The sequence below is a fragment of the Electrona antarctica genome (assembly GCF_951216825.1).
Source record: "Electrona antarctica genome assembly, chromosome: 14".
Lineage (NCBI taxonomy): Eukaryota > Metazoa > Chordata > Actinopteri > Myctophiformes > Myctophidae > Electrona > Electrona antarctica.
In genome coordinates this window covers 50,096,693-50,123,262 of record NC_136795.1, presented here as the reverse complement: position 1 = coordinate 50,123,262, position 26,570 = coordinate 50,096,693, and the positions used below count along the sequence as shown (strand labels likewise).

At 46.7% G+C, this 26,570-nt stretch overlaps 1 protein-coding gene across 1 annotated transcript; it reads left to right on the top strand.

The window, feature by feature from the left end:
• The first annotated feature begins 824 nt into the window (after positions 1 to 824).
• LOC306936503 (arylsulfatase B-like) lies at positions 825 to 25,776 on the top strand. Its single transcript, XM_079520038.1, has 10 exons — positions 825 to 1,125; positions 7,374 to 7,451; positions 10,649 to 10,835; positions 11,985 to 12,175; positions 12,284 to 12,384; positions 21,079 to 21,185; positions 22,227 to 22,470; positions 24,133 to 24,203; positions 24,800 to 24,913; positions 25,269 to 25,776. Exons 1-10 carry the CDS (start codon positions 934 to 936, stop codon positions 25,571 to 25,573), a joined length of 1,590 nt encoding a protein of 529 aa, XP_079376164.1. The 5' UTR covers positions 825 to 933; the 3' UTR covers positions 25,574 to 25,776.
• The last annotated feature ends 794 nt before the right edge of the window (positions 25,777 to 26,570 follow it).

Sequence of the window (26,570 nt, the reverse complement as noted above, 5' to 3'; positions counted from 1 at the left end):
AAAAACTATAATTTTTCAATGATGTAGCCACTACGACCACAAATGTCCCAAGAAACTAGCTAGCGTAGCCACCGACTCGGTGTGAGTGAGAGAAAAGCACGGCTTGAATGGTTTGTTTTGATTAGCCGTTGAAATAACTAGTCGTGCAACGGTTCAGTTACCCCACGGTTCGGTTTGTACCTCTTTATCGGGGCCACGGTTCTGTACTTAAGTACAGAACTTAACTTAATTACACCACTGGCCAAAGTAGATTGTGGAAACTGGAAACAAAATGGTCAAATTAATTAATTAGCACTGCACAAAACAGAATAACAGTAACATTGCATGATATTCTTTAATTGTGCTGCCTTAGTATCCAAGAGCTTCCAAGCACAATTACAAATGTTTTTGTAATGCTTAATGAATTAGTGCTGAAACGCTTACATGCATTATGATTGTCATGATAGTCCCCTCACTGTAGTTTTAGTTTGGTGCCACCAGAGGGCGGCATTGCACCTCTCTACCGTTGACAGTTGTTCATTCAGTAACCATAATAATCATTGAATACTACTAACTAGGCTACTACTACTACTACTACTATCTCTGTCTGTCTGTCTGTCTGTCTGTCTGTCTGTCTGTCTGTCTGTCTGTCTGTCTGTCTGTCTGTCTGTCTGTCTGTCGCTCTCTCTCTCGCTCTCTCTCTCTCTCTCTCGATCGTTGCATTCATCACGTGACCAAGCAGTGGCTTCTTCTGAAGTTCTGATTGGCCGTTGTGCTTTTCGCCGACGTCTCTTCAACAACAACCACATCAACAACCAACGAAGCAGCAGTGGGAATGTTTTACCCGAAGTGAACAGACTCATATGTATCCATTAATATTATTTTGCTCGGAGAATAAGTTAAACTAAAATGACTTCCTAAACTTAAAAGTCTTTTTTTTTCTTGTTTTAATTAATGCTCATAATGTTTGTATGTTTAAAAGCTGCTTCAGTTGTGTTGTGGTTGTTTTTGGAGGTGAGTGTGTGTTCAGCGGTGACTCCTCAGCCCAACATAGTGTTCATTCTGGTGGATGATCTGGGCTGGAATGATGTGGGCTTCCACCATTCTGAGATAAACACCCCACACCTGGACGCTCTGTCTGACAAGGTAAATAAACACTACACCTGGACTCTAGTCTGACAAGGTAAATAAACACTACACCTGGACTCTAGTCTGACAAGGTAAAACTACACCTGGACACTCTGTCTGACAAGGTAAATAAACACTACACCTGGACTCTAGTCTGACAAGGTAAATAAACACTACACCTGGACTCTAGTCTGGAAAGGTAAAACTACACCTGGACTCTGTCTGACAAGGTAAAACTACACCTGGACTCTGACAATTTGAAACTACACCTGGACTCTGTCTGACAAGGTAAAACTACACCTGGACTCTGTCTGACAAGGTAAAACTACACCTGGACTCTGACAATTTGAAACTACACCCGGACTCTGTCTGACACGGTAAAACTACACCTGGACTCTGACAATTTGAAACTACACCTGGACTCTGTCTGACAAGGTAAAACTACACCTGGACTCTGACAATGTGAAACTACACCTGGACTCTGTCTGACAAGGTACTACTACTCCTGGACTCTTGTCCGACAAGGGGGGCATACTTAGTTTAGACTAGTCATTGGTTAGACATAAGGTTGGTGAGGGGTGCATTAAGACGACGGGATTAAGGTTGGTGAGGGGTGCGTTAAAACGACCGGATTAAGGTTGGTGATGGGTTGGGAGAGGGTTAAGGTTAGGTTTAGATGTGCTGCCCCGTGGGAGGTTCTACACCTGGACGCTCTGACAAGGTAAATTAATAAACACCCCACACCTGGACACTCTGTCTGACAAGGTAAATTATACAACAGGTCGTTTCGAGGAAGCAAACCGATAGGTTGAAACAGCATTCTAGCCATGCTAAAACGACAGTATAGGAGCACCTAAACCCCTTTTGGACGACTGGGTCAAATTTGGCACATATCAGTTAATGGCCAAATATAGGCGATGTAGAAAAAGAAGGCTGTCAATGCCTAGTGGGTCAGTTTTGGCACATGCCAAGGTAGGACTGGAAGCACTTTGGCACCATCAAATGGTTTGGAGAATAAATTACATTCATTTGAAAAAGCAGGAAGTGGAGATGACAGCACATGGCTCTAGGCTGCCAGTGTAAGACTTACTGCCCAAATCTGAGATTAGTTGTGCTAAAATACAAATACACACCAGCTAACTCGATGATTCAACTATAGAAATATTGAAGTAGATTACATTTGACCTTACTTTGTCTGAGATATTTGGCAATGTCTGTTTGGGACCAATTTGACCCATCAGGCACTAGGACTACTGTCTGTTTGGGACAAATTTGACCCATCAGGCACTAGGACATGGCATCACATCATAGAGATAGTAGTAACTGTAATAGTGGAATAGTGAAATAGTGGAATAAGTCTAATTTTGTAATAGTGTAATAGTGTAATAAGTGTAATAGTGTAATAAGTGCAATAGTGTAATAGTGTAATACATGTAATAGTGTAATGGTGTAATAGTGTAATAGTGCAATAGTGTAATAATAATAATTTGGCACATACCTACATTTATATCTATTGTTTGTGCTAAATTCAAATTGAGTATCTCAACTTAATATAGCATCTGATTGATGGCAGAAACACAAATAATATTTTTTTTTTCATCATTAGAAATTAATTCAGTCCAAAAGGGGTTAAATCAAAACAAAGAAATCAGCTGCTCTGTTCTCCCAGAGCGCAGCAGACTTGGTGGCTAGGCTAGCGAGTTTCTTGGAACATTAGTGGTTGCAGTGGCTACATCTGTCATTCATTTTTTTAAATTATTTTTAGAGATTATCTTATGTTGTATAATTGCAATATTACGACTTAAAGATCAAGGTCAACTTTATTGTCCACAAGGGACATTTGTCTTGGGCCTGCTGCAGCCACACATAAAACATCAGTGACAAACAAATACAAATACATAACAGAGGGAGACACAACATACACAATTGCACACAGTGTGGGTAATCTAACCTCTCACATTGACTGCTGTTTCAGAGCCTCGTTCAACATCTTAGTTGATGCTGATACAAACGATTTATTAAAAACCTGATGTACTTCCACTTTGGTTCTTTGTACCTTCTCACAGAGGGCAGAAGTACAAAATCTCCATTTAAAACATGGGTAACATAACATCACTGACATTTGTTTAGCCTGTTTTAGTAGTCTGCTCATAAATAGACTGCAGAGAGGGGAGTTGTCTTTTTTTTCTTTTCTTTTTTTAAGATATTTTTTTGCGGCTTACGCCTTTTATTGGTTTTTGAAGGGACAGACAGTAGGCTGACAGGAAACGGGAGAGAGATGGGGGAAGACATGCAGTAAAGGCCGTGTCGGGCTCGGGAGTCGAACCCGCGGCACACTGCGACTGGATTACCAGTCGGGTGCCCAGACGGTTACGCCACCGCCTGGGCCGAGGGGAGTTGTCTTACCCGTAGACATATAAACGTAGATGCCCCTTCTGGCTCTGGAGCGTATGTGCTCAAGGGAGGGCAAAACTTTCACCAAGATTCCTTGCGAAGCACCGCGGAAACATGAGTGTGCGTCAGTGCATGTTCGGAGTGTAAGTCCCGGAAAAGATGCGCTGTGATTGGCCAGTAATCACTTGAGTGGCAGTGTAATGTAACGTGCCTTCCACAATTCCGGTGTACTTCCTCTCCCAGTGTAAATTCTTCCGCCCCTCCTTCAACACAAATCGCTCCAACGAACTGCAGCGGCCAATGAGGCATCTATTTTGTAATATCTATGGTCTTACCCCTATGATCTTCCCTGCAGTCTGCACCAATCTGAACAATGAATGCACTTCCTCTGGTCATCACAGCAACATCAAAAGAACCAGCCATCTTTGAAGGCTGCAGTTCTGAGATCAACAGGAGGGGCGCTGTAGAGTCATCAGGTGCCGTTTGTGCTCCTAGCTGCCTTTGTGCCAATCGGTCCAGCTGAATCTCTTGTTGCAACTGGCCAAACCGGTGTTGAAGTTTCCACATCCGGAGCTCCTGGGTCTGATGTTCACACTCCATCTGTGCATCTCTGAGGCTCAGCCGTTGATGAATGAGGAAGGCTTGAGTTGGAAGGTCTGGCTCCGACTCTCCACCATCTCTGGCAGTCCACTACTGGTGGTTCCTTCCCCCTCTAGGTTTGGTTCCTCTTCAACATCCACTGCAAAAGATGTCCGGTTGCCGTCATCTTGGCGTGTTCTGGGTTTGGTAGGTTTTTTGGTTGCCATTGCAGTTGCACTTGCCTCTCATCCCACCACTGCCACCATAATGTGAACGGGTGTGTTTGATTAATATCCTTAGTCCTCAAGGCCCAGGAACAAAATGAATAGACGCTCCAGGTCAATTACACCGCCACCATGTGACTCCTTCTTTCCTAAGCATTGTGTGTAATCACGGATCGTGTCCTCTGCATTGTTGTGGCAACAGTATATTCACCCTGGCCTCTTGTTGGAGCATGGCCACATCATTTGTGTACTCCAGCTTCAGCACCTGCTGGGTCCCGATCATGAAGGGCTGATTCTTTAGTTTCTGGATCTCTGTCTGGAAGTTGTCTTTGAGGTATTGGAAGACCTGCTCCATGGTGTCTGTGATGAAGTTGATGACATCGCGGTAGTCTTGGTTGATGGCCACCTGGATATCCAGACTCACAGACAGTGGATCCATGCAGAACACAGCACTGCAGTCAGCGTCGATGCGCTGGGCCAGGTAAGCATTTTTATCGATGTTGAACTCTCCTTTAATGGCAGCTCGGATGCTTTGGGGGATCGAGATCTCTCTAAAACCCTTCTTAAAGAGGATTTCTCTGAAGAGCAGGCACACGTCTGGCAGTAGGCGGCTGATGATTGCATCCTGGGCCAGCAGCTGCAGGGGCGCCTGCTCTACCAGAGGGACCTTCTCGCTGTGCAGCTCCACCTGCTGACAACTTCCTCCACAACCACAATGCTCTCCTTGGCAATGTTGGCAATAGACTCGAACATTATCCTGGCTGACTCTTCCTCCCTCGGTGACCAGTACCTTCACTGTGGACGGATGCTGACACAGAACCGTTGGGTTATGCTGCTGTCGATTATGGCACGTACCCTTATTGTCTCGTCCGCTCTGGCGGCCGTCAGTTCCTGGACATGCTTCAGTTCATTGTCCTTGTATTCCACGACAAAGTCATCAAATGATGCACAAGATGGGAAGAGCCTTGTCAAAAGATGAAGATATTCCAGTCCAACCTCTCCTGTACTTTGCTGTTGGGCCCTTTCTTGTCTCCCTTCATTTGCTGCTTCAGCTCACTCCTTAACCTTTTCAGGACCCACATGATGTCTTTCATACGTTGAATTGCTTTGGCATCACTGGTGCAGACGTGGAGTACTTGTTGCGCTTCCTTCACTTGTTCCGCCAGTCGTTGTAGCAGGATCTGTTTGACTTCTTAATTTTTTCTTGAATCGATGCTTTTGGAGGGCAGACTGCAGGCCTTCTTAAACCTCTCAACTATATCATCGTCATCCAAACTGTTTTCGAGTAATGCCCAGGCACTGTATCGTCTGTCACTGGTTTCGATCGCATTCTTGATCAGATTCACCCTCAGATTTCCGTTCGATCCTTCGGGAAAATGGTTATCCTTCTCGGTTTCCACGCTTTTCAGGAAATTATCGACTCCTGGACCCATCCCACCAACACCAACTTCATCCCTTAGCTCCCGAAGGGCGTCAACAAATGCCTTCGGCCTGGTCTCTTCCTGTGAGAAGGATTGCAAAAAGTTCTCCTGTCCCTTATCCCTGATGGCCTCTTGGATTTTCTGCTTTTCTATCTTCACTCTTCATTTACCGTTTTTCATCTCCAACTCAAATCTCCATGACTGAAACTCTAAGGCACCTCAGACATCCGGTCTTTTGTCAAGGAACTCCAGAACTGACAGCTTGAACTTCGTCTCATCATCTTCATTGCCATTCCGTACATATTGTGGCTTGCAGAACTTCGTTAGGAGGTCGAGATATTCTTTGTCAGCTCCCGTCGAACTGTGGCGGTTTACACAGTCCTGGACGTAGCCCAAGTACTTTACTTGAAGCATTAATGTTTATTGTGTGCTGCTTCACTGTGTCACATTGTTCTCCTTCTCCATTTGCTGGTACGGAAACCTGAACATAAAAGACAAAAAACTAATTTTAGTAGCCTGGATCATGTCTTTAAAAACCAGGTGCTTAAGAAAGCCAAGTATGAAGAGACACTCCAGGTCAATTACACCGCCAACATGTGGGGTAGCTCTTTCTTTCCTAAGCATTGTGTGTAATCACGGATTGTGTCCTCTGCAATGTTGTGGCAACAGTATATCCACCCTGGCCTCTTGTTGGAGCATGGCCACAGCATTTGTGTACTCCAGCTTCAGCACCTGCTGGGCCCCGATCATGAAGGGCTGATTCTTTAGTTTCTGGATCTCTGTCTGGAAGTTGTCTTTGAGGTATTGGAAGACCTGCTCCATGGTGTCTGTGATGAAGTTGATGACATCGCGGTAGTCTTGGTTGATGGCCACCTGGATATCCACTCACAGACAGTGGGCAGTGCCTGCTCTCTGAAGAGCAGGCACAGGTCTGGCAGTAGTCGGCTGATGATTGCATCCTGGGCCAGCAGCTGCAGGGGCGCCTGCTCTACCAGAGTGACCTTCTCGATATGAGTGTCATTTCTGTTCACCTAGCCCTCATCCAAAAGGACTCATTCCCAATCTAAGTTCTGGAAAGGCATCATTTTCATGGTGGCGTCCGCAGTGGCTTAAAATTCCACGAGGGCCGAATTTCCTCCCAGCTATGCTCTTTTTTTTTTTTTTTTAAGTAAATCATAATAAATAAAAATGTACTGCAATATAGAAATACTTTGTTAAGAGTAAAAGTCCGGAATTCAAAATGTACTTGAGTAAAAGTACAAGTCACGGGGGCAACAGCTTGACCAGAGAGCTCCAGACATCCCTCTCCAGAGCAACACTAGTAACTTCCTCCTGGGGAAGTGAGTTGATGTAATCCCTCCATCTGATCCTTGTTCTGCCCTGGGGTCTCCTCCCAGTGTCGAGGACCTCCCTAGGGAGACGCTCAAGAGGCATCCTAACCAGATGCCCGAACCACCTAAGTTGGCTCCTTTCCAAGCGAAGTATTGCAAATGTATGCATCAAAATGTACCAAAAGTAAAAGTACTCATTGTGCAAAATGTCTCATTTCAAGATTTTCAGATATTTTGTAAATAGCAGATCTACAAGCTTACAATGTGTATGTTGTATCCTCTCTCTCTCTCTCTCTCTCTCTCTCTCTACTCAACAGGGCGTCCGCCTGGATAACTACTATGTCCAGTCTGTGTGCACCCCCTCCAGGAACCAGCTGATGACCGGAAGATACCAGGTACCAATGTATCCCACATCCTTGAAAATGTATGATTAGTCACCAGAATCAAGATCCTAGGTGGTGTAGAACTTGAGTTATTGTAAAGTAACAGCAGGTGGCGGCCATTTTGAAAAATGGCTGCCATGGTCACAGGGCAAATCTAAATAGTACCACTGTATTCCTCATCCTTGAAAATGTGGGATTAGTTACCAGAATCAAGATCCTAGGTGGTCTAGAACCTAAATCAGTTCAACTTGTCAACTCTGTCAGATGTTCGTTAACTCCGTCAGACGTTGGTCACATGATGTTTTTGTTAATTTCCAAAGAAATAGATGATTCGGTGTCAAATATTTTGTGCTTATGTATTGAAACACCAACTGAAATACTACGTAATGATGCTTTTTATTTATTTATTATTATTATTGGTAAGCACACTCATTCATACAATTGTACAGAACTTGGAGGAGAGTGAACATAAACATTTACAGCATTAATGACCTTTTGTTTTTCTTACTCCATACATTGACTCTCCCCATTCAGTGTTCCATTTCAGTTTTTTTCTTTTTTCACAGTAAATGTGCCATTCCCCCCCCCCCCCATTTTTCTATGTGCATGTATATACATACTACATATGTAACCCCCCCTCCCCCCTCCCGCACCAGGGTAAGTGTCCAAGTGAACAATATACATAAAATGATAGTCTGTGTGATGCCAATTGTATGAGAGTATACATACAAAGACAGAAATAGAACCTGTTGATATAGACATGAGACATAGTGATGATGGTAATAATACTGTAATAGTGTTGATCACTGTAGTATGCATGAAAGGTCCCTGATTACATCGGTTCCATGGATGTAAGATATTAATAGTGGTAGAGAATAAGAAAAAAAAGAAAAATTAAAGAGATAAAAATAAACAGAAAAAATAATAATAATAAAAAATAAATGGTCAAAATGCATGGTCAGGCCTCCGAGAGTCAGTAGATGTTTCCTCTACTGATTTTATTTCTTCCGTTTTCTACTCCCCCCCCCCCCCCCCCCCCCCCCATCCTCTCCACTGTGCCGCCTGCCAAATATTGCCGTTATCGGGTTCGGTTCGAGAGTTTCCCCACACATAACTGAAAAGGTTGCGAAAATCTGTTTCCAGAACGTGTTTAATGATTGACAACTCCAAAACATATGACCTAAGGTTGCAGGGGTTTGAGAACATCTGGGACAGTTGGAATTGGCTGTTGGGTATATTTTAGCTAACCTGGCATTGGAATAATGAAGACAATGAAACACTTTAAACTGTATTAGACAGTGTCTTATACAAAATGATGAAGAATGAATACGTGCTATACTATCTACCCAAATCTGGTCCGGTATCCCTTCCCCAATATCCTCTTCCCAGGCCACTTTATTTTTGGTCCAATTGATTGGGTTGATCTGATGAATTATTGAATAAGTTTTAGATATTAGCCCATGGTCGCTTTTTTTTAACATGGTTTTTATGTTATAATATTGAAAGTAAAGGTTGCCAAATGAAGGATTTGAGAAATGGGATATTTCATAATAGTGTGATATTGGAATAAAACAATATTAAATGAATTGTATTACTTAACTTGACTACTAAACGCCATTATAAGCTAACTGAGGACTTTATAGTATTGTTGAAATTATCAAATTAAAATAAAAGGGATTTTAGTGTGTCTGACGGAGTTGACATGAATCAGTTATGAAGTGCATAAATGTCCCATTTTAGAAAGAAATGATATACGAAAAACCTGTTCCTTCTCAAGCTTGGTAGTTGAGACCTGTGTCTACAAATACATCCATTTCATTTTAATGGTTCTTAAAACAAAAAAAAAATCTGATTTGAAAAAGGTTTTGTCCATTATCTCAAGAATGAGTGATATATATATATATATATTTATTTACATTATTAAATTACATTTCAGAATGGTAGACCTGAGGCCTACCATACCATACCGGGGAGGCCTACCATTGCGTGGCACATCTATGCTTACGCATGTTTCATGATAAATGCATTTTATATATGTGATGTATTCCCATGCTTTTGTTCTTGCCTAATGTAAATCGCTCTGGATTAAGAGCGTCTGCTAAATGCCTAAATTGTAAATTGAATGTCTATGTTCACAGGATTCTGTGTGCGGCCTAGAGGGCATCTGAGCATGTGCTACACCATACCTCTTACACCATGTGTCCTTTGGGAAACCGGGCCATTGACTGTAGCTGTGATCAGAGCTTAAATCTGCATCAACAATACATTCCTTAGGTTCTGCAACCACCTGCTACATCTTGAACGACAGGATTATATCCATTTATATAGCTGGACTATTTGGTCCAGTGGGTCAAAAGTCAGTTTTAGGTGCAAATAATTAAATAATTCTATTGACTATGATAGCAGCTTATGTTTGCCAATAGCCAGGTGCGACACAATACATGGAAAAACACAATAAATCCTGTATGGGGTCGCTGGTACAAAATATTGTCATATGGGGGTCCTTCAAGGTCTAATCTCGAAAACTCAAGGCCATACATATTAAAACAAGGGTTAATGCTTTGCTTGTGGATTGATAGGCTACATCAGAATAACAAAGTGGTAGGTACACCACTTACAAACAAAAAGAACATAGCCTAGTGGAATTTGGCCACTGTATTGTATAAACCCAGTCTAAGTTTGTGTCATATCCTTAGAAATCTTGCTCAATATAATTACTATGGCTTGTACATGCAGCTTCTAAAATGAATTATCGGCATCAGAACAGATAGGGTGGTCTCAGGTAAAATGAGCCAACTAAGGTTTCAGCCACCTAGCATCTAGCCCTTTAAGTTTTAACACTTAAAATAGGCCATCTACAAGCGATCTACAAGCTCACACAATGTGTCACAGCGTGGCTCGTTGTGAGCTGGTAGATCCGCTATTTTCAGTGTAAAATGACTTATAGGCCTACTGGATATCTTGTCCTAACATTTTAGTCTAATATTTATTTCTTAACCAAATTGTCAATATATTTAGTCTTAGTTTTAGTCATCATTACTTAGTTTTCATTCAGTTTCCATTTAGTTTTCTTCATCATAGCTTAGTTTTCATTTAGTTTCCATTTAGTTTTCGTCAGTGAAAAAAGGTAGTCGACAAACTTATTTTTTTCTAAATCAACACTGATCCACATTGACATAACGACCTTTGCCCCCTGCCCTGGCACACAGATCCACACGGGCATGCAGCACAGCATCATCTGGCCTTGCCAGCCGTACTGCGTGCCAACGGACGAGGTGCTGTTGCCACAGCTCCTGCAGCGGGCCGGCTACGCCACCCACATGGTGGGCAAGTGGCACCTGGGCATGTACAAGAAGGACTGCCTGCCCACCCGGCGCGGATTCCACTCCTACTTTGGTTGGTAACCGGATTGATATCGTCGCTGTCTGGCAGAAACAACGTTTTTGGCAAAAACTTATTTGTTTTCTTTTTCAAAATGAGTTAATAGCACAGGCAGACTCTTCACATACTATAGCATGTCTGAAATAAGTGTCAGAGCTGAAATCGACATGTCGACAATCGACAAAATATGAAATTAATGCTTAAACATAGCTAGCATATAGTCCACAGAAGTGAACATTTCAAGCCTGTTTTCTCAACTCGCTGTTTTCTGCAAGACATTACTCTATAAGCCATATCTCCAAAACTGGTGGGTCAAACTGATCAACCAATATGTCAATTTGAAGCTATGATTCACTGCTATGATTCACTGTTTTCAAAAAACGAAAATTCAAAAAAATCCAATGGCAGTCCCTCAGTCAAATTAGGTCACAATTATGTATTTCATAAATGAATGACCATATTTTATACTTAAGGGATATTTTTGCTCCATTCAGTATTTAGATATTTGATTTACATTTTTCTATACAGTACTATTCTTTCCTATACAAACCCATTGCAACTTCAACCTCCATTTTAACCATGTTAGATTCATCGAAAACCCCCGTCATTGGGTTCTGGTGACCGATACTGACCTCCTAATACATGAGATGCTTGGTATTTTTGTCAATTACTTTTTTTTCCTTTTTTTTTTAAATAATAAAAACAAATAGTAGACCTACAAGCCCATATAGCGTGGCACTTGTTGCCGTGCTATGAGCTTGTAGATCTGCTATTTTTCAACAACTACAGTTTAAAATAAAAGTGGTTAAAAGCTATGAGGCGACACAGATGCGTCCTCAGGTCTAAATGGGTTAATGAAATAGATTTTTAAATGGTGCATTCATGGCGCTGTTATCCAATTGGCTTTACAATGTGCATTCCATTAACACACACACACACACAATTTGATTCCATTTGTACACTCTCAAGAGTTATGGGGGTACTTGAAATTGAAAAAGTTTGAGAACACTAGCACACTAAATGGCCTTAATTAGTATCATGGGTAACACCTGTAAAGGAAGTACGGAAGTGACCCGGAAGTATAGGAAGAGTTATTCTGTACGTGCATATTATCCCATTGAACCGGGAACCTTCCGGTTACATTTTTGACATTTTCTCCTATAGGCTACTTGACGGGCTCTGAGGATTACTTCAGTCACGTGTGCTGCAGTCCCGTCGCGTCTGAGAAAGTGACGCGCTGCGCCCTGGACCTCCGCGATGGGGAACAGGTGGCACACGGCTACCGAGGGCTTTATTCCACTGAGCTGTTCACTGACCGAGTGGTCAGCATCGTACGCACACACCCCCGCACGAAGGTACGCACGCACGCACACACGCACGCACGCACGCACACACACTGAACTGATGTTTTCTTTTTTGTGCGCGCGTGTGTGTGTGTGTGTGTGTGTGTGTGTGTGTTTTAGCCGTTGTTCATGTACGTAGCGCTGCAGGCAGTGCACGGTCCACTACAGGTTCCAGAACGATATGTAGCTCCTTATAGCTTCATAAAGGACCCTCACCGCAGGTATTATTATTATTATTATTAGTAGTAGTTAGTAGTAGTAGTAGTAGTAGTAGTAGTAGTAGTAGTTGCGACCGGAGGTCACAGTTAACTATGAAACCTTGCGTTTTTGACACCTAACACACATTCGTCACCCTCTCCCCGTCACTCACCCCAGGCAAGCCCCCAGGTCATCGTGACATCAGCCCCTGTCTTGAGTGTGTTGTCTTGAGTCCTGTGTCCTATGTGCTGTATCCTGTATTCTGTATCCTGTGTCTTGCTTGGGTCCAGTAGATTCGTGTGCGTTGATTGTCACCGTGTGCATTGGTTATTTTATGTCGAGCAGAATCTGCAACTTCAAGAGTGTGACTGCTGCCACCGCCGATGTCTCGGCCTCAAGCTCAGCGTCTGCGGAATCTACCCTAATACAATCCCTGTTATGCCCATATATGGAGATCCTTGACTGTGATCAATATTAAGCCAATATATGGAATGTCAATGCCCATATATGTGACTAAATTTGACTGAGGGACTGCCATTGGATTTTTTTGAATTTTCATTTTTTCATGTCATATGAAAGCAGGGAATCATAGCTTCAAATTGACATATTGGTTGTTCAGTTTGACCCACCAGTTCTGGAGATATGGCTTATAGAGTAATGTCTTGCAGAAAACAGCGAGTTGAGAAAACTGGAGGTTACGCAGTAACCGTGGTTATATAAGAGATATAAGCGAGGCAGTTCGCTATGGGGACGCGTCCAATCTTGGGCGCGGACAACAGAAGTACTTTAATATACTCACATTCTATTAAACCAAGAGAATGGGCCTCTCTTGCGTCATGACGTAATACGTGCCCTCTCGCCCAAGGGCATAAAAGCACGTATCCGCACATGCGCCTTATTCCGACACTTTTCTCCTTCTGCTGCGGTCAAGCAAGAAGGGTATCCTGGCGAACTGCCTCGCTTATATCTCTTATATAACCACGGTTACTGCGTAACCTCCAGTTATATGAAGATCTAACGCTCGGCAGTTCGCTATGGGAGACGTTATAAACTCCCTTCAAGTATCACTGAACGAAAAACCCATCCTCTGGTGTATCCCTCCAGGGTCGCTGACGAACGACGCCAGTCGACCCCTCACGGGACCCTCATCTAAGCCACCAGGTCCCCGACCTGGCAGTCTTATCTGTCAAGAATGGGACCAACCGAGTCACCGACCCGGTGGTCCCGTCCCTATCTATGAGCCGACAGTCCTGGACTGCCTTATATGCTCGAGGCCTAACGACTGACGGTCCTAACCGGTCCTAACCGCCTTATGTGTTCTAGGGCTAGTCTATATCCTTGCTACTGTAACAGACCTCTAAGGTGACAGAAGTAAGCAGACTAACTAGAGGGACCTGCTTCGAGTCGAAGCGACCTCCAAGACTGCGTGGGCCACGGATGGCTCCGACACATCCAGGTTATAAAATCTAGTGAAAGTTGACGGTGAGGACCAACTTGCCGCCGTGCAGACATCCTGAATCGAAACGCCCTTGTATGCTCCTTGTGGATATGCTCCTTGTGGAGTGCGCTCTCAGTCCCACAGGCGGTTGTGTGCCTGTGTCATCGTGGGCCAACCGAATGGCCTCCACAATCCACTGAGAGAGTCGTACCTTGGTGACAGGTTTGCCCCTGGCGCTTGCACCCCACGCCACGAACATCTGGCTACCCTTCCTGATGGGAGCCGTCCTATCCACGTACACCCTCAGAGCCCTAACTGGGCACAGAGAATGCATCCTCCTATCCTCCTCCGTGTTGAAAGGAGGTGGGTGGAAAGACCTCAAATCCACAGGGACACAAACAGAATTAGAGTTCTTCGGCACAAAGGCGGGATTCGGCCTTACCGTAACTCTAGTTCTATCCCCACTAAAGACTGTACACTCCGGACTGACCGAAAGTGCCTGCATATCACTGACGTGTTTCGCCGTCGTGAGAGCCAACAATAGAACAGTCTTAAGCGTAAGGAACTTGAGATCCGCCGTATCCAGTGGTTCAAAAGGTGCTTTTGACAGGGCATCCAACACCAGGGACAGATCCCAGGGCGGGACTATGGACCTAGTCACCGGGCGTGCTTTCCTTGCTCCCCTCATGAACTTCCGTACGAGAGGATCTTCACACAGCGCCTTGTCCCCAAACCCCACATGGCAGGCCGAAACGGCCGCCAAGTTGACCTTAACGGTGGAGAATGACTTCCCTTTGTCCAGAAACTCCTGTAGGAATGTCAGGACCACCACCACCGAGGCCCTGAAAGGAACTACTTGACCAGGCCTCCCAGCACACCAGCGTTCAAAGACCTTCCAGACTACATCATACTGTTTTCTGGTAGAGTGTGCTCTAGCCCCCTGAATTGTCGCCACCACATTCAGAGGCAGGCCCTCCGCACACAGATTCATCCTCTCACGGGCCAAGCCCATAGATCCAATGTCTGTGGCTGCGGGTGTAATATTTCGAACCCCGCCTGAGTGAGAAGGTCCCGCCGTAGCGGGAGCTGCCACGGCTGTTCGTACAGGAGAGGAGTTATCTCCGACCTCCACGACCCCATGCCGGGGCTACGAGGATCAGTTGAAGACGCTGAAACCTCACTCTGTCGAGAGTCGGCAGTATAAGAGTTAAGGGCGGAAAAGCATACAGCAGGCCCCGAGGCCACCTGTGTGCCAGAGCGTCCAAACCCAGCGTGGGGGTCCCCGTGATGGAGAAGAACCGGCGACACTTCACGTTCTCCTCCGATGCAAACAGGTCTATCTCGGGCACCCCAAACCTGTCCCATAAGTGAGCCACTACCTCCGGGTGGAGCGACCAGTCCGCATAGCGGAGTGGTCCCCTGGACAGTAGATCCGCCCCTGCGTTCATGAGTCCCGGGACATGGCAGGCTCTGACTGACAGGAGGTGTACGTCGCACCATAATATTAACTTGCATGCTAATTGATGCAACACGTGGGACCTGAGTCCCCCCTGCTTGTTGATGTAGCACATCGTTGTCGTGTTGTCTGTCCTCACCAGCACATTCCGTCCACTGAGGTGTGGCTCGAAGTGACGGAGAGCCAGAAAAACCGCCATCAACTCTAAATAATTTATGTGAGCGGTCCTCTGGCCGCTGTCCCAGATGCCTCTGATAGACATGCCATCGAGCGTGGCTCCCCACCCCGACATGCTGGCGTCTGTAGTGACCACTTTCCTGGAGATAACCGTCCCCATGAGGACCCCCTCCGTCAGAGTGGCTCTGTTTGACCACCACTGCAATGCCAGTGTGCACTCCGCCATCACCGTCACCTTCGGAAAACGGCGTCTGGTGGTGGGGATGCGCAATGACTGCATCCATCTCTGAAACGGCCTCATGTAAAGCCTGCCTAGGCGTATTAGGGAAATAGCGGACGCCATCAGGCCCGCCATTCTCAGACATGTGCCGAAGGGAACCTTGCGTCCCGTCCGGAATAGTGCCGTGCATTTCAGAAACGACTCGACCCTGTCCTGACTCAGCCTGGCTGTAAAGGAACGGGAGTCTAGAGAGATGCCTATGTAGTCTATTACTTGGGTGGGCACCATCACACTTTTTGTGTAGTTTATGGTGAAGCCCAGGGAAGACAAAAGATCCACCACTTGTTTTGTGTGAAACAGCACCTCTTGTGGTGACTTCGCGGAAGTCAGCCAATCGTCTATATAGGTGGCTATACGGACCCCCTGTTGTCGCAGGGGCGCTATCGCTGCTTGTGTGCATTTCACAAACACTCTGGGGGACAGGGACATCCCGAACGGGAGGACCATGTACTCGAACACTTTCCCCTCGAATCCAAACCGCAGAAACTTTCTGTGGGGGGGATAGATGGGGATGTGAAAATAGGCGTCTTTTAGATTTATACTGGTGAACCAGTCACCCTGGCGCAGAGAACGTACGAGGGTCGCGGCTGTCAGCATTTTGAAACGGAACGTTTTGAGGTATTTGTTGAGAGCCCTCATGTCCAAGATAGGACGTAGCCCCCCCCCCCTTCTTTTTGACTAGGAAATACCTGCTGTAAAATCCCGTGTGACATCGGTCTAAGGGGACCTCTCTGACAGCCCCCTTGCCTACTAGCGATATAATCTCAGCTCGTAGTATCTCTGCCGCCTGCCCGCTCGCCTGAGAGAAAATCACTTTCTCGAACGTGGGTGGTGGTTGTGCAAACTGTAGTTTGTAACCTCTCGCGATAGTGCGAAGGACCCATGGCACTGTTCCCATTGATGAAGGCATTTCGTCAGGGGATTCAGAATCTCCAATGCCGTGGGGTCTATCGGCGGTGGAGTAACAGTGCCCCCTACTGGGCTGGAGGTGTAATGGCCGTGACATCTCTGTACCAGAGACCTCTCCCCGCCGGTCGCGCCTGTGCATGGTGCAATGGCGCCCTCTAGCGGCGGAGAGGAAATTTGGCCGTGACGTTCCAAGAACACTCTGTTGAAACATCCCCCCACGCTTTCCGAGAGTCCTAGCGCCTCTCTCAAAGGTGGGTTCATAGTGCCCTTCAGGGTTCGGGTTTGATTTGTTGTTTTTTGTTTTGTTTTCAATACATTTTTTAATGAAAAAACATTTGTGGCACATACATTTGTCAATACAGAAACATTTTGTACAGTATTCGTGACATTCATGTGCAAAACAACAGACAGAGGATTGTACATAGTGCTGGGGCCACTCACTGCGGATCCCCGTGACAACCTCCTCCTCTTTAGTGCTGGCTCGTGAGTGGAGTCCGTGACTTCCATTCCCCGGCCATAGCCCGAACCCGGGGGCAGTGGGGGGGCATCGTCCCGTGCCCCCCCGAGGCAGGTCCAATCCTGCTATTTATTATTCCTGCCTCGGCCACGGCCTCGGCTTCGAGAACCTCCACGGAACGGGGGATCAACGCGGCGGTCGTCTGGCGCATCACCACGTCCCCGAGCCCTGCCTCTCCCACGGCCTGGTGCCGGAGGTCTCTCTGGGCCTGGAGTCCGAGCGCGACCGCGCTCCGACCTGTACCTCCAGTTCCGATTGTTGTCCCTCTCCCCAGCGAAGCGGGGGTTTTGGAACGGGGGAGGAGGGGGTCTTGCCGGCTCTCGGAGCTGGTTCATGGCCTCAGCGTTCTTTCTGCTCTCTTCCCCTTTAGCAATGAGCGCCGCCATGCCCCCGTCGAATAGCCCCTGGGGGGGTGCGCTCGGTTGGTCGATGTCGGATATCGGCCTGTCGAGCAGCATGGAGCGGATCAGACCCGTGGTGGGGTGGACGTCCAGCCACCTCGTCCTTTCCTGGACGAGAGCGGCCGTCATGGCTTGGCCCGTAGCCTCCGAGATGGATCTAGACAGCCTGATCGCTTCGTCGTTGAGGCGCCTCGCCTCCACCACCTGATCCGCTGTGAGGGTATCGTTGGATCCCAGCAATGCCTGCAGGGAGCCCTGAATCAGGGACCCTGCATTCAGAGCCTTCGCCTGCGTCACAAGGTGGCCATACAATTTTTTGTTAGCCAGCGAGGCTCTCTTGTCTTTCTCGTCGAGGAAGGCGGGGGGCTTCCCGATGGGAAAGTAGGGTGGGCGGAAAGGATTCACCAGATATCCCGCCATGTCCCGGGAAATGGCGGGGATACCAGTGAGACCTACCAAGGCAGGCTTCTCGGTGTCCAGAGAGAAAGCGCCCCTGTAGCCTGGTGCCTCCGAGGCGTTGGGCGCGCTCCATGAGTGGGTTAAAACCCCTCTAAAGCCTAGTGCGAACGGCAGCGCTTGTCTGTCGGGAGCCCGGGGAGGCGGTTGCTGCATGCCCTGCCATCCCTGGTCATCGGAGAGTATAACCCGCTCAGGCGGTGGCCACGTCCGCTTGCATCGGTCCGAAGCTGTTCTGTACATGGACAGACGCTCCCCGTCGCTCTTAGAGAGCGCCGCTGCGGGGGTGGCGATGGCCGGAGCCTCCACGGCGTCCTCGGCACCAAGAGCCGCATCCATAGCGGCTGAAGCCGCCTCTGGCTCCGGCTCCGGAGCATTCTGTGGTTCCATGGGAACCTCTTCCCTCCCGGGATTGTCTCCACCCGCTTCGGGGTTGTAATCATAATCATAGTCGGTATTATCGTAGTTGTACTCGTCCACTACGTTATAATCCGCGTAGTCTTGGAGAGCTGGGAAAATATCGTCCAGCGGGAATTCCTCCTCCATCATGTCGCCCCACCTCGGGGGGACGTTAGGCCACGGGGGAATGTGTCCCTCGTCCTCGTCTTCGAGAGCGTAGTGGGCCGCCTCTCGGTCCCTAGCCACCGAGGCTGACTCCGCGGTATGAGCAGCGGTGTTCGGAGGGACTCTCGCCGCCGTAGCAGCAGCGTAGGCGCGCGGCCTGGCTCCCAAGCGGGCATAGTATTCATCGATCGCCGCGAGAGGAGATCTGTGTGACTGTGCTGTAGCGCCGGGCCACGGCTCTTGTTGCTGGCGGCGGTCATCATCGTGTTGATAGCCGTCCTGCTCGCATTGCTCGATCTCGCACTCGGCGTCGAGGAAATGGCGGACACGTGTAAGCCGCCGCTTTATATAGTATTCGTCCAGCCCCGCACATTTCGAGCATTTGCCCGGTGCTTCCACGGCGTCAATTGCGTGTTGGAGCCCGAGGCAATGGACACAGGAGTTGTGTTTATCTAGGCCCCACATCATATGTGTGCACCCGTCCATCAGGCATGCTTTCTGCGGTACTTTCACCGCGTCGGTGGCACCGCGCTGGCGGCGGCGTTTAGCCGCGGCGGTTTCAGCCTCCTGTGAGGACATGTTGCTGCTTATACAGCTGGGACAATGTCTTTGTGTGAACGGGGGTTGTCGGTTCGAAGCCTATACGGCACACGAAGCTTTGTATGGGTTTTATTAGTTTCTAGGTGGCTTATACAGCGCAGGCGGAGAAGCTAGCTAGCAACTTATGCTAGCGTGGAAAGCTAGCAACTAGGCTAACGTGGAGAGGCTGATAAAGCGCTCTGTTAGCAGCTTAGCTAACGTGGAGAGGCTGATAAAGCGCTCTGTTTTCCTTAGCGAAGTGGGCTTATACAGCACAACTTGCGTTCTCAGAAGTGGGCTTATACAGCACAGACTTGCGTTTTCTTAGTGAGTCCAATAACACTGAGATAACTTAGCTGAACCTAGCGGTACCGAGCAAGAAGATACCCGTCCTAATGAGGCTAAAACTTTGAAAGTTTTAAGATCAGAAAGTTACGAGAGTCAGTGATACTGGATTGACTGTTGTCGCGCAGAAGAGAAAACGGAATAAGGCGCATGTGCGGATACGTGCTTTTATGCCCTCGGGCGAGAGGGCACGTATTACGTCATGACGCAAGAGAGGCCCATTCTCTTGGTTTAATAGAATGTGAGTATATTAAAGTACTTCTGTTGTCCGCGCCCAAGATTGGACGCGTCCCCATAGCGAACTGCCGAGCGTTAGATCTTCATATAACAGGCTTGAAAGGTTGACTTCTGTGGTCTCTAACATTACACCTAGCTACATGTTTAAGCTTTTATTTCATATTTACATGTCGATTTCAGCTCTGACACTTATTTCAGACATGCTCTAGTATGTGAAGAGTCTGCCTGTGCTATAAACTCATTTTGAAAAAAAAAAAAAAAAAATGGCAGTCTCTCAGTCAAATCTGGTCACATATGGCATGGATCATATGCCAATATGATCAATTGTGACAGTCTCATGATAACCACTGTGGTTGCCACAAAGGTCACAGTTAACTATGAAATCATGCATTTCCCGTCAGTCATACGTCACTCAAAATCCCCATACATGGGGAAAGCCCCATATATGGTACCCAGGTCTTGTGACATCGCATGCGACCTCTCCCTTTGCTTCTCATTCCCAGGCGTCTTGCTGGTAGTAGTAGTAGTAGTAGTAGTAGTAGTAGTAGTATTAGTACTATTATTCTCTTAAAGGAACCTCACCGCAGGTATAGATATTTCACTCTAGTTAGCATAATCATTTAATGTATTACTTGTGCAAGCAGAGCGCGCAAGTACTGTGGTCGGCTGCGTATGTATGTATTTATGGTATGTAGGCCTGTCCTCGGTGGTCCCTGATTGGCTGTTGATGGTGACGTAATTAAGATGTGCGATCGGCGATCATACTGCGGCCTGCTGGGTATGTAGGCGTGTCCTCGGTGGTCCCTTATTGGTTGTTGATGTTGACGTAACTAAGATAGGTTTCAAGTTTTCAAGTCGGTGTTGTTCACGAGGTTACAAAGTTGGTATAAGGTCGGTAGAGGGTATGTAAGTGTATGTTGGGATCAGAATGGCATTGGTTGTTGATGGTGACGTAGCTAGGGTACGTTTCAAGGTTGTAGAAGTGTGTAGAAGTCGGCAGTACTTGCGCTCTCTGCTTGCGCACACAAGGCCTACTTATGTGCATGGCGCAAGTTGGCAGCTCGATAGAGTGCATATATCAATGTTTTTATGTATTTATGGTGTGTAGTTGATTATCTTTGCCCATGAAGCTTTCAGAAGGTTTCCCATCCATGACCATCATCATCCATCACCATTCTATCATCTCAGAATTTTTTGACATCTGAAACATTTTCTAAATATGAATTTAAGCACATGCTACTTGTGTCCCTGCTAGTGTTAAGGCACTCCACGGCGTGTGCCGTGTGGTGTCTCACCAGTTACCACGCCTCTCAGTCATTATAAAATACAGGGTAACCTTGTGCTTTATTATATTCCAGACAGTATGCAGGCATGGTGAGTGCCATGGACGAGGCAGTAGGAAACATCACACACAGCCTGATGGAGGCAGGCCTCTGGAACAACACTGTACTGGTCTTCTCTACAGGTACAACTTTACATTCATTATTTTGGGCAGGCGAAATCTTTCAAAATGCTTTTTCCAAAAGAGCAAAGATAGCAGATCCTGATGCTAAGTGGTCAAGCAGCATTCTGGGTCAGCCCAACTGTTAATTGAGGGGTGGTCCCCATCCTATGTTAGTGTGTCTGCTAACACAAACTTTGTCCTGACAAACATTTAATACTACTAGACCTGTACGTGCCCATCAGCCACCGTCAGCCACCGGCCTACTTGAGAACGATGCAACTTGGGAACCTAATAATAGCCGTTGTCAACTTGTCATAGCACCCGTTTTAACTATCTGTCTGTGTCCCTTTTGTGCCCATACTGTATATGGAGATCTCTGTATCTGTCTGTCTACCTCTGTCTGTGCCCGAAGAGTGCAAACTGACTGTGAAAAGTGTAGTGGTTAACAGGTTGTGAGCCCAAGACATCCACAGACGTCCTGGGAAATCCCGCTATGTAGTGCCCAAGACGTCTGGACGTCTTAGCAAAAAAAAAAAATGAATGTAAAAAGTGGGCACCCTGGGTTACTATTTTGAAAGTGTTGTGTGGGCACACAATGTGTTGAGTAATCAATTTGCAGGTGTGGGTTGCAGGTGTGGGGTTGCCATGGCAATCAATTGGCTGAGGCAGAGGCTGGGAATTGCACAGGTGAGGAGACTTAGGCTGATTAGGCCCACTGGCAGAGCCTGAGCAGAGCCTTTTGTGGTGGTTCTGGAGAATCGTGGGTCCGACCTACTCGATAGTACCGGCACTGCACTCCCTGTGGGGGTGTGGAACGCGTGTGTCGAATGTGAAGTCGGTGGGGCAAACGGTTCTCGAGTTACATGCATTACAACCGTACTCGCACGCACACACGCACGCAGAGACGTGGCGCATTTATAGTAGGATTGACAATGAAAGGACAATTTTGAGTGTTTGTGTAAACACAAATATTGCGTAACACAAACATTGAAGACGAAGGTAAGGACGCAAATTCTGATTGGCCAGAATGAGATGATGTATGATGAAGTGTTTGATTGACAGATAACGGTGGCCAGACTTTGGCCGGAGGAAGCAACTGGCCGCTGAGAGGCAGGAAGTATTCGTTGTGGGAGGGCGGAGTCAGGGGCGTGGCCTTTGTGGCAAGCCCGCTGCTGCAGCGACCCGGGCGCGTCAGCCGCGAGCTCATCCACATCTCTGATTGGCTGCCCACACTGGTGGGTGTGGCCGGAGGAAGCACCAATGGCACTAAGCCGCTGGACGGCTTCGACGTGTGGAACACCATCAGGTGAGGAGAGAGCTTGTTAACTAATTAACTAATTAACATTAACTTGTTAACTAATTCACTTGGTAACTCAACACCGAGGCCTCATTCACACGTACCAAACACCAATCAAGCAAATGTTTGGTCGTTTTTTTGGGCCACCACAATGCTTTTCCAATGGGAGTCACATGGTTTGATCAAACATTTGTGTTTGATTGCTGATTGCTGGTGGTGTTCTGCCCCTCCCCCCTCATCAAACAAAAATGTTTGGTTAAACCATGTGACTCCCATTGGAAAAGCATTGTGGTGGCCCAAAAAAACAACCAAACATTTGCTTGATTGGTGTTTGGTACGTGTGAATGAGGCCTGAGGCTTCGTACACACATATCAGACGAACATGCTCTGTGCTGTCCATGTTTCATGGCCGCCTCAATGCTTTTCCAATGGAAGTCACGTGGTTTGACCAAACAGTTGTGTGTGATCGGGGGAGGCGGGGCAATCAAACACAAGTGTTTGGTCAAACCACGTGACTTCCATTGGAAAAGCATTGGGGCGGCCATGAAACACAGGCAGAGCACAGCACAGTTGTTCTTTATGTGTGTACGAAGCCTGACCCTGATGTGTATATATATATATATATATATATATATATATGAAGAAGATCAATTTGAAGGTTTTCAGAAAACTTAGGTTACGTTTAAGAAGGCATTTATAGATCGGCCGCATGTATCAATGGCTTAAATCAGTGGTTCTCAAATTTTCATGAAAATGTGTGGTGCCAGCCACGGAGTATTTGTCTCAGTTTGTGTGTCAAAAAATATTCAAAATATTCCACATTTTAGCTTTTCCAGATTTTTCTTTCTTTTTTGAGGGGCAGTTTAATGTTTGTTTTCAGTTCAATGTTTGTTTTAAAAATGCCATTGACAATGAAGGGAAAATATTGTCCCTCATTACGTCATATTGTCTCTTTATTGTTAATGGCATTTAATGTTTGTGTTGGCACCGCTTGTTTTACATCCCCATTACATCACCTAATCAACATGAGTTAGACTTTAATATATTAGCGCCCCTCACTTCACACACACACACACACACACACACACACACACACACACACACACACACACACACACACACACACACACACACACACACACACACACACACACACACACACACACAGCCTTCCTTGGCCGACAGGCAAAATAAACATTGGTATCTATTTATTTTTAAAGCAATTGATGGGACTTTACCGTTGTATATTAAAGCTCTGCTGGATTTGAATCCTGTAACATATAGGACACGCTCCAGTCACTGGCTCACACTTAAGGTTCCAAATGTAAACACAGAACTGGGGAAAACAGCCTTTTGTTTTAGTGCCCCAACCACGTGGAATGACTTACAGCTTAAATTAAAGATCTGCTAAAGTGTCTGCAACTGTTTTTAAACATGTGTTGGATCAAAATGAGGAAATGTTGCTGTTCTGTTTTTGTTATTGCTTTGAAAATGTTGCATTATGTTGTACTGTATCTCGACGACACTGCAAATGAGAATAAAGGTTTGAATGAATGAATGACACACACACACACACACACACACACACACACACACACACACACACACACACACACACACACACACACAGGAGTCTACTGATGTGATGATGTGTTCGCTTGTGTCTTCCAGCAAAGGTTTTGCGTCGCCCAGAGTGGAGCTGTTACACAACATCGACCCTCTCTACTACGATAGTACACCATGTAAGTCTGTCGTCGTTTGAATGATCTTTTAGCACTCATTCAACATTTGAGCGATTCCCTGGTGTTAACCCATTTATTAGACCCGGGAACGATTCTACAAATGCCTTCTAAATCCTGATAGTTTTCTGAAAAACCTTATGTTTCTATGTCAGTCGTTCTCAAACACAACAGAAGAAAAATTCAAGAATGTATATTCAAAGATTTGCGCCACATTTTTCACGATTTTTCAAAAATACTTGTTTGTATATATGCTATTTTTCAATAGCTAAAGTATAACATAATGCTTAAAACACCAAATGCAATAAGCTAGACACAAACAGACTATGGGTGACAGTGTTCTCTCTCTCTCTCTCTCTCTCTGTGTCTCTCTCTCTCTCTGTGTGTGTGTGTGTGTGTGTGTGTGTGTGTGTGTGTGTGTGTGTGTGTGTGTGTGTGTGTGTCTCTCTCTCTGTGTCTCTCTCTCTCTGTGTGTGTGTGTCTCTCTCTCTCTGTCTCTCTCTCTGTGTCTCTCTCTCTGTCTCTCTCTCTCTCTCTGTGTGTCTCTCTCTCTGTGCGTGTGTCTCTCTCTCTCTGTGTCTCTGTCTCTCTCTCCACAGGTCCTGGCAGGTCCAGTGTGTTCCGTCTGGCCAAGCAGGTCCACTCTGGCTTCAACGTGTCGCTTCACGCTGCCATCCGCTCCTCCAACTGGAAGCTGCTCACCGGATACCCAGGTCTGTGTCCTATGTCTGTCCTCTGTCTGTCTGTCTGTCTGTCTGTCTGTCTGTCTGTCTGTCTGTCTGTCTGTCTGTCTGTCCGTCCAATGTGTGTCCTCTGTCTGTCCAGTGTGTGTCCTCTGTACAGTGTGTGTCCAATGTGTGTCCTCTGTCCTCTGTCTGTCCAATGTGTGTCCTCTGTGTGTACTCTCTCTGTCCAAAGTGTGTCCTCTGATGTAATGACATCAGGTCTCTGTCGCCTCTATAATGACATGTTAGTCTAAAAGAGAAAATTATCTTACTGTCAGAATCGACTCTCTCTCTCTCTCTCTCTCTCTCTCTCTCTACCACCTGCTCATCTTGCTTCCTCCAGGGTGTGACGCGTGGTTTCCAAGGCCCGGCCACAACGACAGCGGCCCTGCCGTCTCCTCTGACCCCGGGGGTCAGAGGAGACGGAGACGGAGACTGAAGAGACGCCTGAAGCCTGTCATGCTGTTTGACGTGGACCTGGACCCCGAGGAGCGGGAGGAGGTTTCGGAGCGGCACCCTGCGGTGGTGGACTACCTGCTGCGTCGCCTGGATCACCACCAGCGCAGCGCAGCGCCCGTCACCTTCCCCCCCGACGACCCCCGCTGCGACCCCGGGCCCTCCGGGGGTGCCTGGGGACCCTGGGCCTAAAGGCTCTCAACCTGTGGGTCACAATATGTACAGTATCTGTGGATCACAGTCAAACTAAATGCAATGCCTCAACGGCTACATTCCAAGTGCTTGTCAGGGTGGGGGGTCCCGAGTTCAAATATGATTATTTTGGGGAGGTCACCAGTTCAAATATGATTATTTTGGGGAGGTCACCAGTTAAAATAGGATTATTTTGGGGGGGATCCCCAGTTCAAATAGGATTATTTTGGAGGAGTCCCCAGTTCAAATATGATTATTTTATTTGGGGGGGGGGGGGGGGGGGGGGTTCCCCAGTTTAAATATGATTTTTTTGGGGGGGAGGAGTCCCCAGTTCAAATATGATTATTTTGGAGGAGTCCCCAGTTCAAATATGATTATTTTGGGGGAGTCCCCAGTTCAAATATGTATAATATATTTTTTGGGGGTCACGGCCTGAAAAGGTTGAGGACCACTGGCCTAGACCAAAGCAGCGGTTTCCAAAGGACCCCCACAATGAATTTGGCTTACGGACCCCCATCTGAAAACAGGGATCCCCGTACCCTGTTAAAATGAATGACCGAACGGACTAGAGCTCTGCACGGGTCCAGAATGACTCACCCAAAGCCTAACAGACCTCTGGAATGTATTCCAAGACCTGATTGTCTCCAACATTGTTCTTTGGGTTTGGAAAGGACCCTGATTCCATTTGTTCCGAGATATTACATTTGTTATTTTTATATATTTTTGAGTGGTGCAACCACTCCTATAGACAGCTACTGTATGTGTGTCCCTGAGTCCTGGGTCTGTCTGTTTGTCTGCCCAAGCACGGAAAAAGCGTTAGTGTTTGTTCACCACCAACTGTCACTGTTGCACATCCTAACACAGAGACACACACAGGCCAGGGAGGAGGGCTTGTACAGTACAGTACAGTACAGTACAGTACAGTACAGTACAGTACAGTACAGTACAGTACAGTACAGTACCACTGACTCACTTCAGACAGGTCTGATTTTATTAT

Bases quoted from the DNA above. Each gene is read 5' to 3' on its own strand.
- LOC306936503 (XM_079520038.1), top strand. From the start codon at position 934: ATGCTCATAATGTTTGTATGTTTAAAAGCTGCTTCAGTTGTGTTGTGG. The intron at 7,452-10,648 runs GTACCAATGTAT...CCTGGCACACAG, and splicing joins TGATGACCGGAAGATACCAG to ATCCACACGGGCATGCAGCA. The intron at 12,385-21,078 runs GTATTATTATTA...ATTATATTCCAG, and splicing joins ATAAAGGACCCTCACCGCAG to ACAGTATGCAGGCATGGTGA.